Source organism: Platalea leucorodia, assembly GCF_965183815.1.
Source record: "Platalea leucorodia genome assembly, chromosome: 3".
NCBI classification, from domain to species: domain Eukaryota; kingdom Metazoa; phylum Chordata; class Aves; order Pelecaniformes; family Threskiornithidae; genus Platalea; species Platalea leucorodia.
In genome coordinates, this window is record NC_138825.1 from 101,345,949 (window position 1) to 101,371,337 (window position 25,389).

Consider the following 25,389-nt stretch of genomic DNA (forward strand, 5'->3'; position numbering starts at 1 on the left):
AACAAGTTGCTGCTATGCGAAGCAGAGGTTCCTGTGATACAGCCCTCACTCACTGACCTCTGCCAACCTCCTTGCCTCTGAGTGACTGCTGAACAACACGTGGGACCAGGAGTTAAAGACCAAGAAAATTTCAGCAGCAGGGAGTCCCCACATTGAATCTGCCTGGAAATAACCATGGTAACTGGATATAGGTATATCTTGGCTGAAGGGATGTAGGAGTGCTTCAGAATAAAGAAATGTTACTCACAATTTGCTGTTAACTCAGGCAAAGACACAGTCTCCATCATGTTAAAGGCTTAATCCTTGCAGTGAGGAATGTGTGCAAAGATGTAAGCCAGTTGTTCATATAGGAAACAGTTACCAAATGAAGGTTGTAGCATTAAGAGCCCAAGTGCAAGCTCTTGTCACATCTCTAGTAAAACATTAATCTGAAAAGATTTACAAGCAAATGTCCCTCTATCCCTCGTTCCTAGAAGTGTAGCTCCTTTTCTTCAGGCTTGCTCTCAGTCTAGCAACTTTCCTTGATCCCTGGAACTACAGGAGAATAGTCCCCTTGGCATTCCTCTCAGGGCTTGTCTAATCCCTGCCCCAGATGCAAGTTCCTTATGTCCCTTGGATTTCCCTTTCCTCTTGCATTCCCCCAAAACATGTCATTTGTTGTACTAAGCTACACATAAAGCTGTGCAGCTTTGAGTCCCAGTGCTGGCTGCCAACTTGAAGCCCAGAAGCTTCCCTAAGCTCAGCATGGCCAGAGGAAGCTCTCCAGGAGGGACCTCACTCTGGGCATCCAGGACAAAGCAAACACCCTAAAAAACCTTTTTTTGCCTCACCACAGCCTCCTAAGGGAAAGGTACAGGCAGTAAACAGCAGACAGGCAAAATCCAAGCCACATATTACATCCCCCAGCTAAAGGCAGGGTAGCAACAACGCAGTGCTGGTGCAAGGGCTTCTCAGTTCTCTGAAGATGGCATTCAGAAGAATGTCCATATGCCCTACTTCTCCCATAATTTGAAGTGTTTAAAGACCACACTGGCAAAACATTTCCCTCTGCTCTAACCTCATTTTGCAGCCTGGCTGCCTTCAGTTTTTTGTTCTCAAGCAATTGTGCTCATCAGGTGAAGTGTTCAAATGCTTCTCTTTTCTCAATTAATTTTAGCAGAACTATGCACATACTGTGCTTTAATGCTATTGTATGTCTGTATAAAACCATTTTCATCATGCATGATTCTGAAATAGTAACATGAAATGAAAATCCCTATTACGGCAAGTGTCATCAATTTTTCAGACTTCCTAATGATGATGAGCAAACTCCAGAGCTGGAAAAACCTGGTCTTGCCAAGTTATGTGCAGTGATTGCTAGTGAGGTAGGAAAGAAGCTTTCTGTGCCTCTGAGGCCCATCAAAATCTCTGACTGGAGCCAGGTGTAGAGGCAGCTCCCTGCGACTCACGTGTCTGCACCTGACTCAGACCCCTCAGCAAAGCAATTGCCTTCAGGAATTCAAAGCTTGTCAAGCACCTTTATGCAACCAAAATGATTCACTCATAGAATATTACCAGGCTTGACAGCGCTTTCCATGGAATCTTCAGGGTGTGATTTGCTATCATTTAGCAGATGGATGACGTTTCTGTAACAATAGGATGGGAAAAAGGGTAACGATAGTGTGAAAATAGTTGGGTTCCTTTATTGGCTTGTTAGCCATTTTAGTTTTAAAATGAATTTTCACTTAAAGTCATCTCAAAGGGCATTAACAGTGTTCATCTATTAGATACTGTCAGTAACATTTAGGATCTGATTGTGGGAAAGCCCTGAAGGATCATCAACATAAATTGTGAAAGGAGCCTGTTCTGCTCAGTTAATATCGGGAATATTTGAACTCTCCCAACGTTCATAGGTATTTCTGTTCCAAGTTCTATCTGAAACTGTTTCTACATATATAGGAATTTAGACATTCCGTTTAGACATTTAGACATTCCATTAGTTATGAATACTGTCAGGCACCAGGTCCCACGACATATTGTCCTGGTTTCAGCTGGGATAGAGTTAATTTTCGTCTTGGTAGCCGGTAAGGGGCTGTGTTTTGGGTTTAGGATGAGAACAATGTCGATGATACACTGATGCTTTGGTTCTTGTTAAGTAGTGCTAAGCTGTCTCTAAATAGGTGCTAAGTGGCGCTCACACCGGTCAAGGACTTTTCAGCTTCCCCTGCTCTGCCGGGGGCACAAGAAGCTGGGAGGGGGCACAGCCGGGGGGGTGCTGACCCAGACTGGCCCAAGGGCTATTCCATACCATATGGCGTCATGCTCAGTATATAAGCTGGGGGAAGAAGAAGGAAAGGGGGACATTGGGCATGATGGTGTTTGTCTTCTCAAGTAGCCGTCACGCGTGATGGAGCCCTGCTTTCCTGGGGATGGCTGAACACCTGCCTGCCGATGGGAAGTAGTGAATGAATTCCTTGTTTTGTTTTTGTTTGCGTGCACGGTTTTTGCTTTGCCTATTTAACTGTTCTAATTTATTTTACTTCAATTATTAAACTGTTCTTATCTCAACCCACGAGTTTTTTCCCTTTTACCCTTCTGATTCTCTCCCCCATCCCACTGGTGGGGAGTGAGCGAGTGGCTGCGTGGTGCTTAGTTGCTGGCTGGGGTTAAACCACAACACATACATTCTTCTAGCTGCTTCTATACTGAGTTTTAAAGTTTCAGTTAGACTGACAACTAATCAAAACTTCATATAGGATGTTGTTAACAAGAAATATTGTAATGTGTAATCTGAGTGGGGATTTATTTTTTTGCTTGCCATAAAAATGTTACCTTCCTGGTTTTATGGAAAAGGAAATTTACCCCATGTCACAAACACAAAGGCTACTCCTGCATTGCCTTCCCATCCTGGTACTACCCCTTTCTGCAGTTCCCACAGACCCTTAGTAATACCAGTAATTTAAAGCTGATGACCTCTTGATTGAATTAACCTGGGCCACATATTGTTCCTTTCTATTCATACAGGAAAAAGCTCCAGAATAGATGACATTTTTAGTCCAAGCTAGTATGCATGGCTAAGCATTAGTGATGGAGATGGCAAAAATAAAGGAGAGAAATGAGAGCGGTGGCATCTTAATGAAGAGCAAGTTTCCTCGTAGTCCCACCAAATAGTGGGTTAGCTTTCTGACATTTAAAATCTGCATGAGGCAGAGCCACTGGTGGCTCCCAGGGCCCAATGTCTCTTGATCACTGTGAGTGAGAAGACCTGCACTGGCAGGAGACCCTTTACTTGTGCTCTCAGTAGCAGCAGAATAGCTGCCTCAACATCAAGGTTGTTTTCAAAGAGCAAATTGGCTTCCAGTGCAGATATATTTGCTTGCCTGTTAAATTCTGGGTACTGTGGCATTTCCACAGACAGCAGCTTTATGATACTTGAGGGAGTACAGACAGGGTGCTGAGCACATACATCACTCAGAGCACTGAAGGTTAACCCCAGAAGGTGGGTAGAGCAGTATCACTTTGCAAACCATTAAATTGCTTTGACATGGTTGGATTTGTTTCACTTGCATATGGTGTTTCATTCAAGCCAAAATGACCATTTGATCAGGTAAAAATCTAGGAGAATAGTTTTGAGCTTTCTCATCACTGAAGAAACTTAATGTGACAGCCCAGATCCTAGAAAGATCTCGCAAGCAAATCGGGAGTAGCAACAACCACTGATAAAAGTAAGAGCTGCAGTGGTGCAAACGAACTTGAAGTTGAATGAAACAAACAAAAAAAAAACCACCCAAAACAATTGACTGGATATGTTTTTACAGTATTATTCACTTCAGAGCTAAATTCTACTCTTTTGAGATATTGATGTTTATGGAATCAATACATACCAAGAGGTTGGGAAGTAGCTATGTAGATGGCTTAGTACACTTTCCTTTCAAGTACTGGTTTAGCTCACTAAACCTAGAAAAGTTCCTTCTTCTCTCAGAGCACTTAGCTCTTCTAAAATTGCTTGTGTTACAATTTGCTATAAATTTCAAGTCATAAAGGTTTTTGTGTCTAAAGTCAGTTTACTCTATGAAACTAGAGGCCACAGAAGAGCTTGTTGCACAGCAGAATGATACTAACATTTTAATAATAGCCCTTTGAGTAGTGATGCAACATAAATTGTGACCCAAGTTTAGTTTAAGAGACTTTATTTCAGTGCCAAGGTCATCTGTTTTATACCACCGTCATGCAAAGTTCTTGAAGGAAGAGCTATTACTCTTTTGTTGATGACATTAGAAGTCAAGTTCTTAATTTTCTAGAAAGAATGAAGCAAAGTCTATTAAAGACACTGAAAGTGTCACTGGAAATTCTCTGTCCACTGGAATTTCATGGCAGCTTTTTTCCCCCCATCTATTTAACATGCCTGGGTTGTTTCTTTCATAGATAATTTTATCACTGATGATTCCTGTTGGCATCTGGCCTTTGGATTAATTGAAACTAAAAGGGGTAGAAAGTAGTTAATTTCTTCTTATATTGATAGTTGCAATATCAGTATTTTAATTAACAAGTAAGCAAAACAGTCCTCAAGCCTGTCAAGATTTGTAGCAACACTGATAGCAGGGGATGCATGCCAGTAGGCTTTTTCTGCAGAGCAGAAGCAGAGCAGAAGCAGCTATGAGAGTGTTAGGAGTGAAAGGGGTTCTGGGTCTCTTGTCTGCACTAATGATCCTGCTGGCCAGCACCAGGAACTGTGCCTGGACTACTGATAGGTCAGTCGAGACAAACAACAGAATGTCTTTTCCATCTTTATCCATTGGAAACAGGCTTTTGGGAATGGTGGTGCATGCCTGTTCCCAGGTTAAACAGTGAGTGGAAGGCAAGCAGTTCAGGAATTAGTCTACTCTAGCCTTAATTGAGGAGAAATTAAGTTTTATTCTTTATTTTCCTTTAATTAAACAAATTATTAAAATTGTACATTTTTAATTGTCATTGTGGGAAGAGGAATATGCCGTTTCACTGCAAGTAATTTTTGTATTACTCTAAATGCATCAACTTTGTGGAGTCTACTAGTAAAAAATTAATTTCCTGGAAGAGATAATGATACATATACACAACATATCTAAGGTAGGATAGGAAATAATTAATCTGCAACAGGATCAGAAGTCTACTTACATTTCTTTGGAATTTTTTATCCAGTATGACCATGAGCTGCCTTGGCCAATTCTGTGTTGAAGAGTACATAATATTTCTGAAGTTATTTGTGACCAGAGTATGTATTGTAAAGAGATTAATACTAACAATGTAACTCCATTTATTTCAGGCACTGTTGAATCAACCATTAGTAATGTAGCAAAATAGTGGTGAGATGTAAATAAGAGAGGAGGGAACTTCCCACTCTGTGAGACACCAAGGTTTTCAGTAGCCCTGGATACAACTTGCTATTAGTATAAAGGAGTGTTTGTACCAGGTGAGATCTGAGAGTGTTGTGATGGCTGCAGTGTGTTCGAGTCAGGAAGCCTTAATGAGCGATAATAGAAAGAAAGGCAACTTACAGAGGAGACATTTTTATTTCTCTAGAAAGGCTCAATATGCAACAATGGAAAGAATAGATACATAAAGCAGACTACGGTACAATACAATTAGAGTAGAAGACTATGGTTATCCCAAAGTAGCTAAAATCAGCTTCTCAATATCACACTCATTTTGTCCACGTAGAATCCTAAAATAACCATTTTCTCCCCAAGATTTTCCCCAGGAATTTGCAGCAATCTAAAGAAAAAACAAAGAGGAAAAAAATATTAATTTTAATTTTAAAGTAATATTTAGAAATGTAAGGTGTAAAATGCAAAATTAATCTTTTGTGTTAGTTTCCTTTTTAAGAAACAGTTTCTCAGATTTGGTGCACTGAGAATCAGAATGCATCTTTTTCTGATTTCTAATCATTTGTTCCTTTTTGTTTTGATCAAAAATTCAGTTCCAAAACCAAGGTTAATAAAAATGGAATACTATTTCTACATGGCAGTTTGATAAATTGAAGCAGAAACCATTAGATAATTCAACTGCTGGCTGGAGGAAGTGCTCACTGAAACAACAATGGTCAAAATTCCAATTACAACTAATCTGTTAAAGAGAGACCCAAGATACGAAAGAGCTGACTTCTAATAAACAAGGTTTCATTCAAGTAGCTATTGACATATTGAGCAATTTAGTTTCTAATGAAGTCAGTAGAAGTTTTGCCCTGGATGTTAGTGCAACTAGGTAGCATAAGCCCTGCCATCAGCTATGTAAACTCCAAATTACCTTCTGCTGAACACAGGAATAATGAGATGAGCTGTTAATTACAATCAAAGTGATAAAATCTGACTTACTGTAAATGGCTGAAAGCCAATGCTTAATTTTTTTTTCTGATAGCTGGATAGCATTTGCCAATGCTGTTTAAATAGATAGCTTGTCTTTTCCAAATGTTTTAACAGATAATATTGATTACTTTTATTGAGTCTCATTTACAGGCATCAAAACAACTGAGTTTTCATGGGAAATTTGAATAACATTTGAGAATTTGAGTAGGAGTTAAGACAGAAAAGACAATGTAGGAAAAAACACAGATGTATGTGGGAGATCAGATGAAACAGGCTTTGAAATTGAGGTAGATGATGCTATAGTTCTAGGGTCAGCATGATAAAAGTTGCCAGAAAGGGAATAGAATTATGCAGGAGACTTTAAGGTGAAGGAAAAAAAAATAGATGCAGAGAGATTAATTGAAAGGAAATAAGATTTTTTTTAGATAATCTGTGTTGCAGAGATTTTTTCTTCTGCCTCAAAACACAGTGCTAAGGATTCACTTACCCAGAACTTCTGTTTCTGTCCATTTTTGTCAGCTAACGTGCCCCACCTGTTACAAGAGATGGTACTAGTGAGACCTTTGATGCATATATTCACATTTTGTAGCTTCAAACAAGCAACCAGAAAAGAAAAGCTTGTCTTAGTTAGTTGTCCTAACATCAGTGTCAGAACAAAGCATGACTGATTCATAGATGTCTCCATGTTTAAATAACAAACTCTGCTGTTGCTGAAAACAGGGATAAGCATCTTGCTAGCCTTAAGGCAAATTGCCACTAGGGACTACAAAAACTTAATGCAAGTGTAGTTTTAGTTTGTCATTGCAAAAACCTGTTTTCATTGACAGAACGTCTCCTCTGGACAGCTTGCTGGCTAAACTGAACTGAACTCTGTAGGAGGATTTAAATGAATGTGAACACATTTCTTCAATTCAGCTGAAGATCCCTAGGAACATTTTTGTTAAAGATCTCATCCAACATCTTTACAAAAATAGCTGGTGAGTCGGGACTGAAAATGTTCCCAGCTTTTCTCAGCCCAAATTAAATTGCTGATAACCTAATCTGTTTTATTGCACAGTGTGGGGGATGACCTGTAAACTTACTTGATGTTTCTTTGACATCTTTGAGGACATGCTAAATGTTGTGGCAATATCCATGAAACCACACAAGAGATTGTCCCCACCTGCCAGGTGATAGGACTTTCATAATTGTGTAGTTGTAGCTGAACTGCACAGTGCTCTGAGTTGTTAAGCCTCACTTTGTATATATATGGGACAGAAGTTGCAAGGCCATCATCTGGATGTAGTTCAATGAGCAAAAGCTGCACTGCACACCTTACGTAGTGGGTATATATGGTATGTCTATTGATTGCTTAAAGAGCTCTGTCTTGTTTTGCATTTATACAATGAATGCTTGTCTAGGTACTGTTCACAGGTCATAGAATCATAGAATAGTTTGGGTTGGAAGGGACCTTTAAAGGTCATCTAGTCCAACCCCCCTGCAATGGGCAGGGACACCTTCAACTAGATCAGGTTGCTCAGAGCCCCGTCCAGCCTGGCCTTGAATGTTTCCAGGGATGGGGCATCTACCACCTCTCTGGGCAACCTCTTCCAGTGTTTCACCACCCTCATTGTAAAAAATTTCTTACAGGAAAAAATTTCTTTCATGATGTTTGGGTGCCTATAAAAGGGCACAAATAAACAGAAAACCAAAGACGTGAACTTTTATAGATTTTTCCACAGTATAAAGTTAATCCTAGAATATACAGAATGCCACTGACATGGTGTTTCTTGGTGTATATCCCATCAATGCCATGTGTTTGAGCTGTATTTGCAGTGCTCCATTCACTTTGAAAGGCAAGCGGCAAAAATATGATGAGAAATCCCACACTGTGAATGAGGAAATTAGGACTTTTGTGTCATCTTTCTAAAAAAATTTGAACAGCCACAGTGGCATCAGCTCTCCTCAGTTAACAGTGAACCCTAATGTAGAATATCTGCACTTCCAGCCAAAGGAAAAAAAAAAGCAAGACAAATTGGTCACTAGCAGAGAGGTGAAGTCCGGATTACAGTTGCAAGCACAAATTGTAGCTACTGCTCATTAAATGCAAGGAATCATAAAAACAATGTTGGTCATAATGACCATTGAAAGTAATTGTTATTTTTTAAAAATGCATCATGATGCTTTTTCTTTGAATTACCACATGAAAGTTCAGGGATTATTGATAATCTTTGCCATTTCTTAGACAATATCTGAAATATATTTGGCAGTGGTGATCACAAATTTAAAAGAAAAGATATAATAGGCTATCTGATTTCATATCAGATTCAGATTTACTTCTTTCCTTGTGACCATTTTACTAAAAAAAATTACATCAGCTGCAGCCAGAAAGTCCAATATTTACATCAGTGTTAATGACAGAGGAAAATTGCTTTGAATTTATATTCAGGTACTCCTGCATTCAGTACTACACGTTATCTCTCCCACTTGTTTGAGCAAGATGATGACGAGTTCCTACAGACTCACATTTCTGCGATTAAATATTTTTCTAACATTCATTATTTTCTAAAAAAAAAAAAAAAGTCAACCTCTAGTTTCATACACTGATAGGAATTTATTGATTCTCAGAATTGTTTCTAAATGGAAGAAAACTTAGAAACCAAAACGGAAAAGGATCCTTTTTTTATTCTTTACTATAACATAGCCATGAATTTAATTTCCTAGGTTTTGTTCCATCATAGTCAAATACCAAGAGGCACTTGACATATGCATTTTATCTTACAGTTTAGAAAGACGAGCTGCTTGCTCAGTAATCCATGCCCATGGGCATTCATCCAAATACTCTAAATTAAAATACATTAAATTAAAGTATACAAGAGTGCAGCCAGTAGGTAAAGAGAAGTGACTAATCCCTTTTACTTAGAACCTGCCATTCTGCGCCCGGAGCACTGTGATCAGTTTTGGGCTTCCCCATACAGGAGAGACATTGACAGGCTGGAACAAGACCAGCAGGAGTCCACTGAGATGTTTGGGATCTGGAGCACATGATGTACAAGGAGAGGCTGAGGGAGCAGCCTTTGTTCAGCCCTCAGGAGAGGTGGCTCAGGGGAGATCTATTTTATAGAATCATAGAATACTAGGTTGGAAGGAGCCTCAGGAATCATCTGGTCCAACCTTTCTAGCACAATCTAGATGAGATGGCCCAGCACCATGTCCAGCTGAGTCTTAAACATGTTCAGAGTAGCAGGGTCAACCACTTCCCAGGGGAGATTATTCCAATGATTGACTATTCTCGCTGTGAAAAATTTACCTCTCATGTCCAGTTGGAATCTGCCTGGGAGTAACTTGTACCCGTTACCCCTTGTCCTCACCGTGTGACTCCTTGTAAAAAGAGAGTCTCCATCTTCTTTGTAGCTCCGCTTTAAGTACTGGTACATGGTGATGAGATCACCTCTAAGCCTCCTTTTTTCAAGGCTGAACAAACCCAGCTCTCTCAGCCTATCCTCATACCGCAGGCTTCCCAGATCCTTGATCATCTTGGTGGCCCTTCTCTGGACCCCCTCCAGCCTGTCCACATCTTTTTTGTATAACGGGGACCAGAACTGTACACAGTATTCCTGGTGTGGCCTGACAAGCGCCGAGTAGAGTGGGATAATGACTTCTTTATCTCTGCTGGTGATGCCCTTTTTGATGTAACCCAGCATCCTATTGGCCTTCTTGGCCACAGCAGCACACTGTTCACTCGTATTGAGCTTCCTGTCCACCAGGACCCCCAGGTCCCTTTCCACAGAGCTGCTCTCTAGCCAGGTGGATCCCAGTCCGAGCTGCACTCCTGGGTTATGTTTTCCCAGGTGCAAGACCTTACACTTGTCTTTGTTAAACTTCATAAGGTTCTTTTTAGCTGACTCTTCCAGGCTATCCAGATCTTCCTGCAGGGTGGCTCTCCCTTCCAGAGTGTCTGCTTCCCCACTCAATTGGGTGTCATCTGCAAACTTCATCAGGCTACACTTGATCCCGTTATTCAGATCACTTATGAAGATATTGAATAGCGTTGGGCCCAGTATCAATCCCTGGGGGACCCCACTAGTGATGGGGTGCCAGTTTGAAAAAGAGCTATTTGCCACCACCCTTTGGGTGCAGCCTGCCAGCCAATTCCTCACCCACTGCGCAGACCACTTGTCCAGGCCATAACGCATTAGTTTCTCCAGGAGGAGGCTGTGGGGAACCATATCGAAAGCCTTGTAGAAGTCCAAGTAGACAACGTCAACTGCTCACCCCATGTCAACCGAGCAGGTCACTTTATCATAGAAGGCCACCAGATTTGTGAGGCATGATCTGCTTTTTGTGAAGCCGTGTTGGCTTTTCCCAATCACGTGCTTCATTTGACTTGTGATGGCCCCCAGGAGGATCCGTTCCATGACTTTTCCAGGAACTGAAGTAAGACTGATGGGCCTATAATTACCCAGATCCTCCCTTGAGCCCTTCTTGCAGATAGGGGTAACATTTGCCTTCCTCCATTCCTCTTGGACATCCCCCAATCTCCATGACTTCTCGAAGGTTATAGAGAGTGGCCCCACAATGACATCAGCCAGCTCTCTCAACACCCTCGGGTGGATGGCATCAGAGCCCATCGATTTGTAGGGGCCAAGCTCCTGTAATAATTCACATACTAAATCCTTCTTCACGGATGGTGGGTCTATGTTTGGATCCTCCTGGATTTTTGTTCCCAATGCTTGGGATCCAACAGTGCTGGTAAAGACAGAGGTGAAGAAAGCATTGAGAACCTCTGCCTTTTCAGCATTGTTGGTGACTGATTCACCTGTACTGTTTAACAGTGGGCCTATGTTTTCCTTCTGTTTCTGCTTGCAACTTACATACCTGAAGAAGCCTTTCTTGTTATTTTTGACATCTCTGGCCAGTTCCAATTCAAGCTGAGCTTTTGCTTTCCTAACTGCATCTCTGCACACTCTGGCAATGCCCTTGTAGTTCTCAGTGAACAATCTTCCACTTCTCCATCTCTGGTACGCATCTCTTTTGGTTTTAAGCAGACCCAGGAGCTCGTGGTTGAGCCAAGGGGGCCTCTTGCTCCACTTACTTCCTTTTCTTTTATAGGGGATAAACTGGTTTTGTGCTTCCAAGAGAGCATTCTTGAAGAACTGCCAGCACTCACTGGCTCCTTTATCCTCCATGGAAGCTTCCCACAGAATCCCTCCCAACTGAGCTCTGAGCCAGCTGAAGTTTGCTCTTCTAAAATCTAGAACCTTTGTCTTGGTGCTAACCTTCAGCATGCTCAGCCGGATCCCGAACACAATATTGTTATCACTGCAGCCAAGGTTGTTACTGACCGAGATATTACAAAGCAGGTTTTCTTGGTTTGTGAATAGCAGGTCCAGCAGTGCCTCCTTCCTGGTTGGCACATCTAACATTTGTAAGAGGAAACAGTCCTCTACACATTCCAGGAACTTGATGGATGACACGCAAGCTGCTGTATTGTTCTTCCAGCAAATGTCTGGGTAGTTGAAGTGACCCATGAGAACCAGGTTCTGTTGACCAGAAGATTTCCTTAGTGTCCCAAATACTGCTTCATTGGCTTTATCGTCGTGGTTTGGAGGTTGGTAGCAGATGCCCACTGTAAGGTCCTGCTTGGAGATGATCCCTCTGATTTTAACCCAGAGGCATTCAATAGAGCACTCACAATCACTGTAGTTGACTTTGACACATTCAAAGTTTTCCTTAATATAGAGTGTGACTCCTCCACCTCTTTTTCCCTGCCTGTCTTTGCAAAACAAAGTTGTTGTCTTCTGCTTTAAAAAAGGTGGGTATAGAGAAGATAGAGCAGACTCTCCTGACACATGCACAGCCAATGGTTAGCAGATGACGGTCACAGTTTTCAGCAGGGGAAATTGCAACTGGACATAAAGAAAAAAAGTATTTTACAACAAGAGTGGTTAGGCACTACTGAAGTGAGAAGTTGTGGAATATCTGTCCTCAGAGATATCCAAAACTCAACCTGAGAAGCCCCGTGAACCTTAACTATGAAGGTGGCTCTGCTTCGAGCTGGGGAATTAAACTAGATGACCTTCAGAGATCCCTTCTAATCTAAAGTATTCAATGATCTAAACAGCTTGATCTAAGATGGCCCTGCCAATTTAAGGTGCCGAGAGTTGGACCAAGCAACTTCCAGCCCCAGTTAGTCTACAGTTTTGGGAATTATTACATTTTGTATTCAATGTATAGATTTTGTGTAACAGTTAAATAACTAAGTATACTAATAGATTGTAATGGGGCAAGTGATTTTGCCAATTTTTTTAATGGCTGCAGTCTAAAAAAGCAGATAATAAGGTTGATTTACTGTTGACTGATCAAAACCAGTCTTGGGGTTAGTGCATGAATCAGGAGCAGGACTTAGCAGGAAAGGTGGAACGGAGTGTCATCTCCATAGATGCTGACCTTTACTGGCAGCAACTGTGGCATGAGGTCCTAGGCCTGTTAACCAAGCCTTTCCTAAAACTTGGCACAGTTTGTTCACGTTTGTTCCAAAGGCTGGCTGAGATTCACAAGTTCTCATTTCTCCCAGGCTAATGCGCTTCTCTCAGTCTGAAAAAGCACTAAGCTGTGATGGAAACAGCTGTTGTTTTGTGAACCACGCTCTATATATACTGTTCAATGATGCAGTGTTTGTAGCCACATGCCAGTTTGATTTGACATCTTGCCTCTGGGAACAAATGCCAGCTCCACCAAGAGCATTTCTGGGGATTTCTTGGCTCATTCATACTAATATACTTTCTAAGGAGGAAGCAATTCTTTCAAAAAACTCCTAAGTGGAAAGTGTTTCTGCAGTAGTATCTTTAGGAAAGGAGGACATATTTTCTAAAATAGATTTCTCAATTTTCTAAAATAGATTTCTAAGCATAAGTATTGCATTTGATCTTTGCAATTTCTCCTTTTCCCTTTTCCTGCCTATAAAGTTATACTTCAGTAACTTTCACGATTTCAGTCTTACTGATGGAATAAATTCATTCTGTATTGTATCCCTTAGTTGCACCTACCAAACATGTTATGGCATCCAAGCACAGCTTCCGCTTTAAGCTTAATTTAAGTTTAGATTCCTCAGAGAAAACGAATCTCTAAATATTGTTTCTGTTGCTAAGCCAGGCATCTGAGGGTGAATTTTCTGATTTATAAAGAAATATATGACACAAATAATATTAAATCCAGTTTGCATTTTAACTGCTGTTTTACTTGCTGCTGTAAGTACTACTCCTTGAAATATGAACAAAGACTGAGTGAGAGGAATTTGTTAAAATGATCAGATAATATTTAGTAACCTGAAAATAAATTCAGAGGAAATGTTAACCTTCTAAAACTCTTAGCCATCCACTAGGCTGAATGGAAACTGGATGGCATCTTATTTTAACAATTCAGAAATCAGCCTTGTTTCGATGGAGTTCACATCCTGTATATTTTCACATTACATAGACAGGACTCTGTACAAATACCTTTTCCTGAATCTGGGTAATCCTTGAGATTTGATTTCTTTATTTATTTCATGTTTTAAAATAGTCATTAGTTGCAAATGTTTATTCAAATTAAAAAAGAGCCCTCATGGAAGACACTATGGGAGTAAAAAGTAACCTGGTATAGTATTGATAGCAACTGTGGAAAGTGATAGCATTCCAGATCATTTTTCCTGGAGAGTAGCAGCTTGGAGAAAGTGTTATTTAGTCACTCAAAATCTTCAAAACCAAAATTAAAAAAAAATTGAGAAGTATAATCCTGAAGGAGCTAAATAAGCCATTGGGGTTTAAAAGTGAAACTCATACCACCCACTTCTGTCCCAGAAAAGTGAAAGATCTGTAAAGATTATGGAAGGCACCAGTGGTCCAAGGATATTATTAATCAATGCAAATTTTTGCTTTGGGTATACTGTGGAAAAATAGGATACATAATAGTTCTTTTACAATATTTTCTAAAATGGAGTTAATACAGTGTGCTACTGTTTTACTGGTTTCTTCTGAGATTTAAGCAGTACATTGGCATTATTATGCTTGATGTAAACAGTTATGTAAATGCTAATGTCAGAACTGGAATTAGAATTTGTCTTTTCCTGACAGTAAAACACTGTGGGATTTAGTTCAAGATTAAGATATCTAAATGTATGTGTCCCACAGTAGCAAACAGAGTATGTTGGGATCCATTCACTTGCCTAAACGCAGGTGTCTAGGGCTATTTGAGATGCCTTAGGGAGCCTGAGACATCCATATGTTTCTGGCAGCCATGACAGAGGACGTATGAGAGATCCATGTTCTTTCAGAGACGCAGCCATATGGGAAGCTCTTCCCACTTCTGGTAGCACCAAATATTTGTGCAGGGGCAACCAATGGATCCATGAGCAGTTGTAGCTGAGTTGCCCTCCAGTCTCCACTGACTTTGTTGACTACATCACCATCTCTCTGATGAGAATTTGGATATCTAGCACATCACACCTGCCTGAATCTCAAATTGAATCTTGACATAATTAATTGCCTACTGAAGCGTGACATGAGCAAAGGAGAAGACTGGAAATTATTAGGAAATATACAGTGAATAAAGTGTTAAAATGGGACTCAGCAGGCAATAGAATGTATCAGCTTCCAGAACCACACAACTGTAACACATGATTTCAGAATAAATGATGAGGAGAATTAAGACATTACAGACTGAAGGACTTGGATTCTGTCCATCTTAAACCATCAGGGGTAAAATCAAAGAATTTCAAGAAGAGGGTAAAATTATCATAATAAATATGTAAATTACAGCTCTGATATATATCAGTTTTTCACAATATAAAACAAAATCATAGATGCTACAGTTTGGTTGAACAAAATTAAAACAGGAATGTATTGTGCTAAAAAGGTTATTAAACTAATCTGGGATGCATTTTATGTTCCTTCATGTCTTGGAGCAAGAGCTGGTTTAGGGACCAACAGATTGGAAGGGAAAATGACACTTTATTTATTTTTTCCTGTAAAACAGCTGTGCCTTGGAGTCTTAATCACGGAACAGAACCCTTTTGTGCCGAGCATTGTAAGTGAAAATGATTTAGTAGAAGACCAAATCCTGTTACCATTATCTGCTTTCAGAAAGTAATCTTTAAAGAAAAGAAATTGGAATCTATTCATGAATCTGAGAGGTATCAATATTTTGACTATAAATTAAAATCAATGGGAATTAACAAGTGATTGTCACTACTTCATAAAAAACTATGACACTTTCAGAGTTGTTAGCTGATATAATTTCTTTAATACAGTCAATATTGTATCTTCTCCTACAGTTCTTTCCCTTTCTCGGACAGTTTTTGTTCCTGAGATCCTGTAGTTCATGTAGCCAAGGTAGTCATTACCAATTTTTCCTAAAGCAGACCTATCCAAACTACATCTTCCTAACTAATGGCATCCCGACCTTGTTGAAGGTAATCAGAGGTTTCCAGTGTCTCCAGGGAAGCAAAGGACATGGAAGCTAATAGATGTGATAGTGAGCAGCAAATTAGACACGGGGTCTGCTTTAGGTATGTTAACAACATTAGGAAGAAAACCTAAGAATCTGGAATTAAAAGCAGGAAAGATCATGCATGTTTTGAGTAAAGAATTATACAGTGTATGACTAGCGCGCTACACTAAATCTGATAAGTAAGTCACTGCTAGGAATAAAGAGTAACAGTATTTGTGTGACAAATTGGGAAAAGAATAAGTAAAAATATATAGACACTAACAACCTAGAGGTGTGTAGGGCTCAAGCGCCAAGCAGAAAGAGAAAATTAAGTGTCATATATTAGTCTATAGATAGAATAGGGGGAAGAAGTCCAGGAAAGAAAACATCAAGAAAAAATATCCCAACAATGAAGTAATTTAACTCCCAGTGGAATTAGTTCCCAAGTGGAAATGACAGAGACTTAAAACTGAGTTGGCACATTCTTGGACAACATCCATGAGAGAACAATATTACATTTTCTGATAGATGACCAAAATAATCTAATAGCACTTTTTTGTCTCTTGCTTTTGTGATTATTCCGGCTTGATATTTACTCCAAATGAGTGACATTTCAAAAGCAAACAGATGCTGGACCTCATTACTCGCAGAGACAGGAAATCTATTAGGGTTATTTTTACAAAGCTTTAGAGAACTAATGTCCCCACCTTTGGTATTTTTAGGAAAAGCTTTCAACCTTACCCCCTCCAAAATTTCCATTTTTATTAAGAAGAACAAGAAGAGATTTTACGGAATCATTAAGGAGAAGATCTGCCTATCAATTAACAAAAATTACTTTAAAAAGGGAGTTTTCTTCTGTCTGAAAAAAATATTCTGTAAGAAATACACCACTTAGCTTTTCCAAAAGAAACCATCACGATCTTCAATCAAAAATAACCTTGAATAAAAAGAAGTATTTTCACCAAACTGCATTCAGTCCCCTTCAGGAGAAAAAGTATGCAAGGTATTTCCATTTACTCAAGGGAAACCAGCTCCAGCTGATTCTGTAAAGAGAATTCTGGCGCTCTTTCAGATAAAAGGATGAGTACTTGTGTGCTTCCATAAAAGGATTTTCATAATTTTGTGTCCAGTTTTAAATAGTAGAGGCACCTTAGCTCTCCTTTCCAGTAATAACTTTTTCCTGTGATATTAACTCTGTAGGAGTAGGCCCTGAATGCACAACACTGCCTGACAGTTAAAAAACTAGAATATGGAGACTGTTTCAGTATTCTTCCACAGAATGGAAATTGGTTTTGTTTGAACATTTCCTAGTTTCTTTTTCAAGAAACTTTATCACTACAATGAAGGCGGACCTCACAAGAAAAGTATAAAGAAAACTTTCAGAAAAAAACATAGTAGTTGATAATTAAATATCACTGAATAAAACAGTAAAAAAAGATAGAAATACAACCTAACACAACAAAAAGGGTTATCAGCAGTGGCTTCAAAACTGAGGTGTTTTGTAGGAGAACAGAAACTAGATTCTAGTGTGCTTACATTCAGCTTTGTAGGTAAAATGCTGTTAACAGCAAATATAGCAAAGGCATCTGAAGAGTGTGCTAAATAATATTATACAAACTGGCTCCTTAAGACTGAAGAGGTCAACTAAAAACAAATAAGGCCTTAAGAGTAATGAAGAATGACAGGTCTCAGATCTCAAGCTATTAATTCCTGCAGATCTGTCAATGTTAGCTGAAGTCAGTGCTTTGCGTTAACCGAGCAGTTAAACTCTTTACTGAACACCAGTGCTCTAGGAATCAGCATTCTGCATCATCTTTCTAACTTCTGCCATTCAACAATTTATATCTAGAACAGACTCTTCTCACATACTGACAGTCCCCATCTACCAATCAAAAATACACAAACAGCAAAATACAACTTTAAATCAGTCCTGTAATTTTTTTCCAACCACTTCAACTCACAGCTGCAGTTTCCAAGTTATACAGTTTATAGGTTGAATGTTGGATTCACTGACAACACTGGCAAAACTCCCAGATTTACAAGAATAAAGCTAAGATTTGTGTCTGGTTGGTTTGTTTGTTTGTTTGTTTGCTTGCTTGTTTGTTTGCAATGGCTCCTCCCTTTCTTTCTAGAAGGGGGGTGCACTAAAGATAGGATTGTGTCAAATCCTATCTTCACAGACAGAAGCCATGAATTTGTTAAAAAAGAGCATACATACATGATGTATAAAGGAAATGTATGTATTCTCTTTTTAAGGTTATGGTCTTTACTCATATTTTGTTTTTTCAGTTTTTTCCTAATTTTCTTGTTTTTTCAAATAGTTTCGTTTCTGTTAACTTCTGCATTCACAAGGATCTTCAGGTCAAATAAGACAAATAGAAAACCTTATATAACCTCCAATACAAACACAACATAATCTTAGAATAGAATATTTCAGTTGGAAGAGACCTACAACAATCATCTAGTCCAACTGCCTGACCACTTCAGGGCTGATCAAAAGTTAAAGCATGTTGTTAAGGGCATTGTCCAAATGCCTCTTAAACACTGACAGGCTTGGGGCATCAACCACATCTCTAGGAAGCCTGTTCCAGTGTCTGACCACCCTCTTGGTAAAGAAATGCTTCCTAATGTCCAGTCTAAAACTCCCCTGGCACAGCTTTGAACCATTCCCATGCATCCTTCTGGCTACCAGGGAGAAGACATCAGCACCTCCCTCTCCACTTCCCCTCCTCAGGAAGCTGTAGGGAGCAATGAGGTCGCCCCTCAGCCTCCTTTCTCCTACCTCAAAAACTTAGTCCTTAGCTGCTTCTCATAGGACATTCCTTCCAGCCCTTTCACCAGCTTTGTTGCCCTCCTCTGGATGCATTCAAGGACCTTCACACCCTTCTTAAAGTGTGGGGCCCAGAACTGCACACAGTACTCCAGGTGAAGCTGCAACAACACTGAATACAGCCGGATAATCACCTCTTTTGACCAGCTGGTTATACTGTGTTTGATACACCCCAGGATGCTGTTTGCCCTCTTGGCTGCCAGGGCGCATAAACCATGGGATTTCCACAGTTATGTACTTAATGAGATATTTCTGACCCTTTCCATCTCTGAAAAAAAATGCCGGTGATCAAACAAGACTTGGTGAATTCCAAATTCATCCAATTCAACTTTAGGGAACTGAGACATTTGGACTAGGAAAAGAACCACTCTCTACTATCAAGAGAGAGGGATACCTCCTGAAGATGATTCATTCCACCTAAGTGCAGACCACAAACAGTGCTAACAAATTGCACTCATTTGTCTCTCTAATACTATGTTTTCTATGTAGGTATTGCGAATTTGCTGTCACCACACTAGCCAAACAGATGATGAAATCTCTTGAGCAAAAATACTGTCTTCCCATAGACTATATATACACAGCAACAGGATAGAAAGATTACTTGGTCCCTCTCATCTTGACCTGGTTTATTTTAATACCAAAGTCCTGCTTTCAGAAAAGGCTCACAGTACCTCCTTCTCCAGACAAAAACAGAGTGAGACAGAAGTACATATGGTCTAAAACTTTTCATCTCACTTTCTTCCCTGGACTCATAATGCTACCAGACAAAAAAGGTATAACTATTGCAGGTTATGTCCTATTCTTAGTGCTGTAACATGATATCCTAGTACCTTTCAAAGACCAGGATTTTAATCTACTCAATTAGACAAAAGTTTAGTTCTTAATCTTTTATTAATAAGAAGAAGGTTAGGTCACTGACTAGTGTTCTCGGCGAGAAAAAAACTTCTTAGAAAATGGTTGCTGGAATTTGAAACTACTGTTTTGCCTCGACTTTTCAGCATGAGAGATGAGTCAAATTATCAGTGAATCAACAGTTAAATCATTCCCACAAATCTACCTTAATGAATTATATGGGAAACAGTCTCATGGATTTAACTGCATGAATCATCAGACACTCTGTATCTGTTCCCCATGATCTTCTAATGTATTTCTCTTTGCTGCAAAATATTTTTGGGCATTGCTGTTTGATTTTTAAACTATAATAATATCAAGTGTTGATTGTCTGACAATAATAAAGTAGGTTTTTTTACCCCATGAAAGAAAGAGCGAACTCAACCCAAGGTTTCTTTGGTCAGGAAGAAAATAATTTGGGTCATGACTTTTGGTGGTTTAAGATGTTGCTTGTTTGTTGTTATTCTGAGTCTAAGCTTGAGACAAGCGAAGAGGAAAATGAAGAAAAAAACAAAGAGTGTCTTCAAAGCCAAAACCTGATATGTCATTAACAATAGTCGCTGGTATCTTTTTTAAGCCATTGGACTTTGCACGGGTGAGTCATTTAATTGTGTATTAAATCTTACAGTGTTATTGCTCTGTCTGGCTATCCTCTCAATGCTAAAACACAAGTTTTTGCCTCACATGTCAATTTTATCTCCATTAGTATGGCTTTTTGTGTTAAGAAACATTCAGCCAATGTTTTTTCAGGGCATAGATATTTCAATGCCATTTAATCTGTTGCACTATTGAATTTAAAGCTTCCAGTGAATCATTGATAAAAATAGAGGGGAAATGTGTTTCCAGTTAAGGTACAACTCTCAATGTCCTCTTATGAAAGTCCTTTCTCATTCTGAGCACCTTCCAGACATCTGAAAATCTATCTTGTTCATGAAACAGTATCTAAGGCTTTTAATAAAATTATTCTTGTCCCCTCCAAGCCTTAAGGTGACAGTCCATAGATTTGATTGTAGCCAAAGACTTGGGCTTTTGGGGCCTTTCTGAATTTTTCAGTATCAGGGCATCAGCAGATACAACTTTTTGAGTGAAGGTATGGATCAGATACTGTAGCTTGGCACAGATACTAAACTGATGCACAGGAAAGAGACTGAGAGAAGATTTATCTGAACAGGCTGCAGACATTAATGATGAATACTTTACTTCACTATGCCTAACTTTAAAAAGAGGTATATTTGAACTAGAACTGTATCTATTTAAGCCAATGTACTTCCTCTATGCTGAATAGACTTTGGCATCTTTACACCATCAACAAACCTGCCTCATGTTTTCTTTCCCTATGGACACTACATGTCTCTTCTGTCATTTTTTCCTAGGTGGAACTAAGAAAGCCAGAGGAGTAGAAGGAAAAGAAGATTAAACAAAAAAGATTTACCAATTTTACTGAGAATCTGCTATAGAATAGACTTGACAGGTTTGTTCAGCAACTCTAGCTTAAATGTATAGATCTGAGAGATAAATCTGCTATCAATCAAGTTCATCTTTGATGTGAATTCAGTCTACTTTTATTATTAAGAGATCTTGAGATAAAGACGAGTTTCACATGTCATTTTTCAGTCATTAGTCTTCTTAAAATAACAGAATGCAGCTGCAAAAGTGAAAATTACTGAACTTTGACCAATTTGTGTTCCTTAGTCCCACTTACCGTTTGCAGTTTCATTGTGCCTCTTAACTTGTTTTCATTCTGGTGTCATCAAGAGTTGTAATTGTATGTGTATACATACATAGACCCATGTATGTGTGTGTGTACATATACACAAACATACATATGCAAGACATTCTGAAGATACTATCTTACTATAAATCTTACGTACCAGTCAGACAGTCATTTTGTTTTTAAGCTACTTTATCATGCCATTACAAGTGGTATTCCTCTGGTCTAACCTAGACATTTTAATGTCAGCTGATGTAAGTCAGATGTTACTCCACAGGTTCTTTTATAGTCAGCAAAGAGAAATAAGACCCAACAAAGCAATTCAACTCACCTTAAGATAGATACCTTGGATAGAGCAGATGAATAACCGTGGAAGATAAAGACCATGGCTGCCTAGCGGAGACATAGGAATCTAACTTTTACGCATCAAAACTTAGCTGTTATGAATCCCAGTCTCCGTTATTCACTTCTGCTTACCTCCCATACAGACGCAGAAACTGCCTGAGAGATCCTCCTCTCTCTAAATGTCAGTGGGGTCAGTCCATCCTGCCTTCAGATTGCTGAAAGCCTTATTTCACTGTCCATAGAGACTCCATCAGATCCAAATGGTCAGCTAGTCACAACGCCCTCCACCTGGCTGTTCCACATTTTCCTCTCCTGCTTCCATGCTGCTCTGTCTTTTCCCATTCTCTCCCTGAGCCTGAGGTCACACAGTACCTCACTGGAGATAGACTTATAGTCCTATCAGAGTTGATTTTATAAATAAGAAGCCTTCAAATGACAGAAAATAACTAGCAATTTCAAGTTGCACAACAAGAGAAGTCAGACAATGCTTTTACAATCCTTATGATCCAATGATCAATTAGGCAGTTTATAGGTGCATTTCTGTTTTTGTACAAATAGCTCTTGCAAGCTTCGCCAAAATTTATTTCCATTTTATGACTCCATCACCTTATATATTGTACAATTCAAGAGCAGTTTAAGGCATTCTCAAAAATGTTTCTGAGGGATTAAAAATATCAGTTCAATATGGTCATTCATGATTATGGCTGACTTTTACAAATATTGAATCTCTTTTACAGAAGGGGTTATAAACAAAAAATCGGACTACAATAAACATCTACCCACACAAAACTGCATTCTTTACCCTATCTGTCAGCATGTCTCTGCTCCTTTTTCTCTCTCCAGGAACCATATCAGATAAGCAGAATGAAAATAATCATCAATATTTTCATTTGAAGTCCAACTTTAATGAGATTCTTGAGTTTTTCACTTAGGTCAAGGAGTTCGCACTATCCTTTGCTCAAAAAACCCCACCCAAGCTATATGTGAGTGGCAAAGAACTTATACCCTGGCCACATATTTTACATTTAAATTAATTCAAACTAATGAATGCTATGAAAAAGTGATCTCAATACTGAAAACATTAAAATCTATACAAAAGAGTGTTTTAGACTTCATGGTGCAGAATCACACTCTATGACTGGATTTATCATTGCTAGAAACTCAAGTACACCTAGCCTTGGGATCAAATAGGCTCCAACTTGTCAAACTTGAATTCAGTTTTTCCAATTAAACACCTCTGCAAATATTTTTATACAGCATAATCTCTCAACCTGTGCATTACATAATGACAGGATGGGTAATCCTTTATATTGTTGGATCCATTGGATACTTCAGCAATGTTCAATGGAAGTTAGTAAGTAAATGCATTTCCCACATATTAAACTCTGAACCATGCTGAGGTTTCTTAAATATCATTGCCTTCAGTTTTCTTCTTTTTCCTTCATTTCTCATGTCCTTCTTCAGTATATCAGTATACTTGGCTATCATCCTATTCAGTGTTTTGCACTGACCATTCAACACAATACTCTGCAGGGAGCTGCCGATGTCAGTCAAGGCACTCAGTTTTTTTGCTCACGTTTTGCTCAGCCTAAGGGCTGCTATCTTTTCCTTGCACAGCCTATCAGTTCCCATTTAAATCAGCATCCACTTCAGCACATTGATGACCCTCCTCTCTCCCTCCTCAGCCATCACTTTTTCCCCCTGTGCCATTTAGGCTTAATCACTCACCTCAGTAGGTTATTCAGCATATATTTGCGACAGCACGTCTGAGGGAATAGCTGTCATCACCCTACGCTTGCACCAGGCATGCTTCATAGCCCTCCCAACACCTGCACTCACAGCCTCACAGCAGCTCATCCCTGAACTGAGATATTCAAATTGCACTGCAGATTTTACTGTCTAATTGTATTGTTTTTTCATGGCCCTTCAGATCCACCTTAAATACATACACATAAACTGATACATACTGGCTGTCCTTCATAAACATCTTTTCCTAGTTCAGTCCTCTATTTTTCCAGGCTAAAGTCCAGTTTCTCTCTTTCATTACTTCACAACATTCACTCTAAGCATACTTCAGGAACTTTTCCTCTACTAGTCATTGTCAATTCTTTTTGCAACAATATAGGATCAAGGATGATCTTGCATAAGTCTGCTGCTTCTCTTTGCTGCTGTGCCACTATCAGGTACGGTCTTGTAATTCATAGCCAGCAGTTTTCACAGCCATAGGTGTTTCCATGTCCTTTACAAGGATATCTTCACTAAGATCACAAACACAAAATGCACTTTATTTCATGACTTTATTTTCTTGGACTACATGTTGAAGATACTCTCAGTAATCTTCCTAGCACAGGCTTGACTCATTATTTGTTTGATATTCTAGATCACCTATAAAATATTTGTTTGAGACTCTCCAGTCATTTCTCTGTGTAACTACTCACTCGTTGATATAATAAATTCATCCTTGTATATTCCCTCCATGTCAAAAAATAAAGCCCCATGGTGTGTTCTGTAATTCAAGTGTATGTGTTATTAGATACTTGTCACCTTAATGTAGTGGCACTGGTCTACATTTGAGGGGTAATCCACTAGTGTGTTATATACACTCTTCTGCAGCATTTTCAGTCCGGAGTGTGTATTCCTTGTGCATCCCAAATAAAAACAGCATCCCAGCAGCAACTGATTTCTCTTTGGGGCGTAGAGAGTCCAGACTGCTGTGCCAGTAAGCTGTGCTTGTTAATTAGGAGGCCACTGACAATTTTTGTGTTTCCATTTTTCAGTTCTGTTTAGTAACATGTTTGGAGAAAATTGTATGTTTTGTTCACAACTTGATGTGTACATGGAATATTTGTGAATACTCAGCAAAACGTTTTATTCTATAACCAATACATTTGAAGTTTTAGAGAAAATGTTCGAGTAGATTAAAAGACAATGAGTCTATATGTCTTCCCAATGCATTCTAAAATTCTCAGATACATGAAAAAGAAACAACAAGAATTTTATGTTGGGAGCTAACAGTGCTCCACCTCTGACAGTGAAACCTCTGGGTTCCAAACTGGTCATTGACATTTTACTACGTTCATGACTGGCAGAAGAAAAGGGTAAAAGAATATGCTTTACTCACCCAAGGAGTTTGACTGAATGAGTTTTCCATTTAGATCCTGCTTTCTGGGAGTGTCTATAGATTCCCTCTTTGTAAAGGAAAAAATCTTCATACACCTTCATTATAGCTAAAAAGCAATAGGAAAAATCAGCACAGTTGGCAAGTATTCCTTCTATTCTTGTTTGCTCCTTGCATTTTACCAGTGAGATTTTTGTTGTGTGTTGGACTGCATAAGTGTACTGTGTAACTACACCAAATTCATTAATTTCTCAGAAGTTGCCTGCTGTGAGTGAACCAAGGGAAATATTCCACCAGAGTTCTCCCAAAGGTCTCTTGTCAAGTTAATAGGGTTTCTCTGTCAGGGAAACACCCTGTCATGGACTTCTTCCAACACAGTAAGAAGAAATATTGCCTCGTGTAGGCTTACATAAGTTTTCTCAATTCCAGTGAAATCCAATTCAATAAAAAAAATCTCCTCAAGGTTCATGTATAAAATTCTCAGTTCTGACAAGCACCTGCATATTCAAGAAAAGTGTTTAACAGCCAATGTATATCCTGCGAAATATGGTGCAGTGATATGTATGCCTTTTTCTGAAACTCAATAGAGTTCATTAAGTACACAGCAACCTCCTTATGGAAAACTAGATTGTCTGTGTATATGCTCATCCTGACTGTCAGCTAAACGTGTGGAAAAAAAATCCTTTGTGTCCATAAAAATGTAAGGCCAAAGAGCTGAGGAACTGGA

The 25,389-nt window shown here is 39.2% G+C and overlaps 1 protein-coding gene across 1 annotated transcript in view; it reads right to left on the minus strand.

The window, feature by feature from the left end:
* Positions 1–5,619: 5,619 nt before the first annotated feature.
* TINAG (tubulointerstitial nephritis antigen) overlaps positions 5,620–25,389 on the minus strand; it is a gene marked incomplete at both ends in the record, with an annotated part of 49,620 nt that continues 29,850 nt past the window's right edge. The window contains 3 exons of the mRNA XM_082306738.1: positions 5,620–5,730; positions 6,808–6,853; positions 24,666–24,771. Coding sequence (XP_082162864.1) covers positions 5,620–5,730; positions 6,808–6,853; positions 24,666–24,771 — 263 coding nt within the window. The remainder of the gene's footprint in view (positions 5,731–6,807; positions 6,854–24,665; positions 24,772–25,389) is intronic.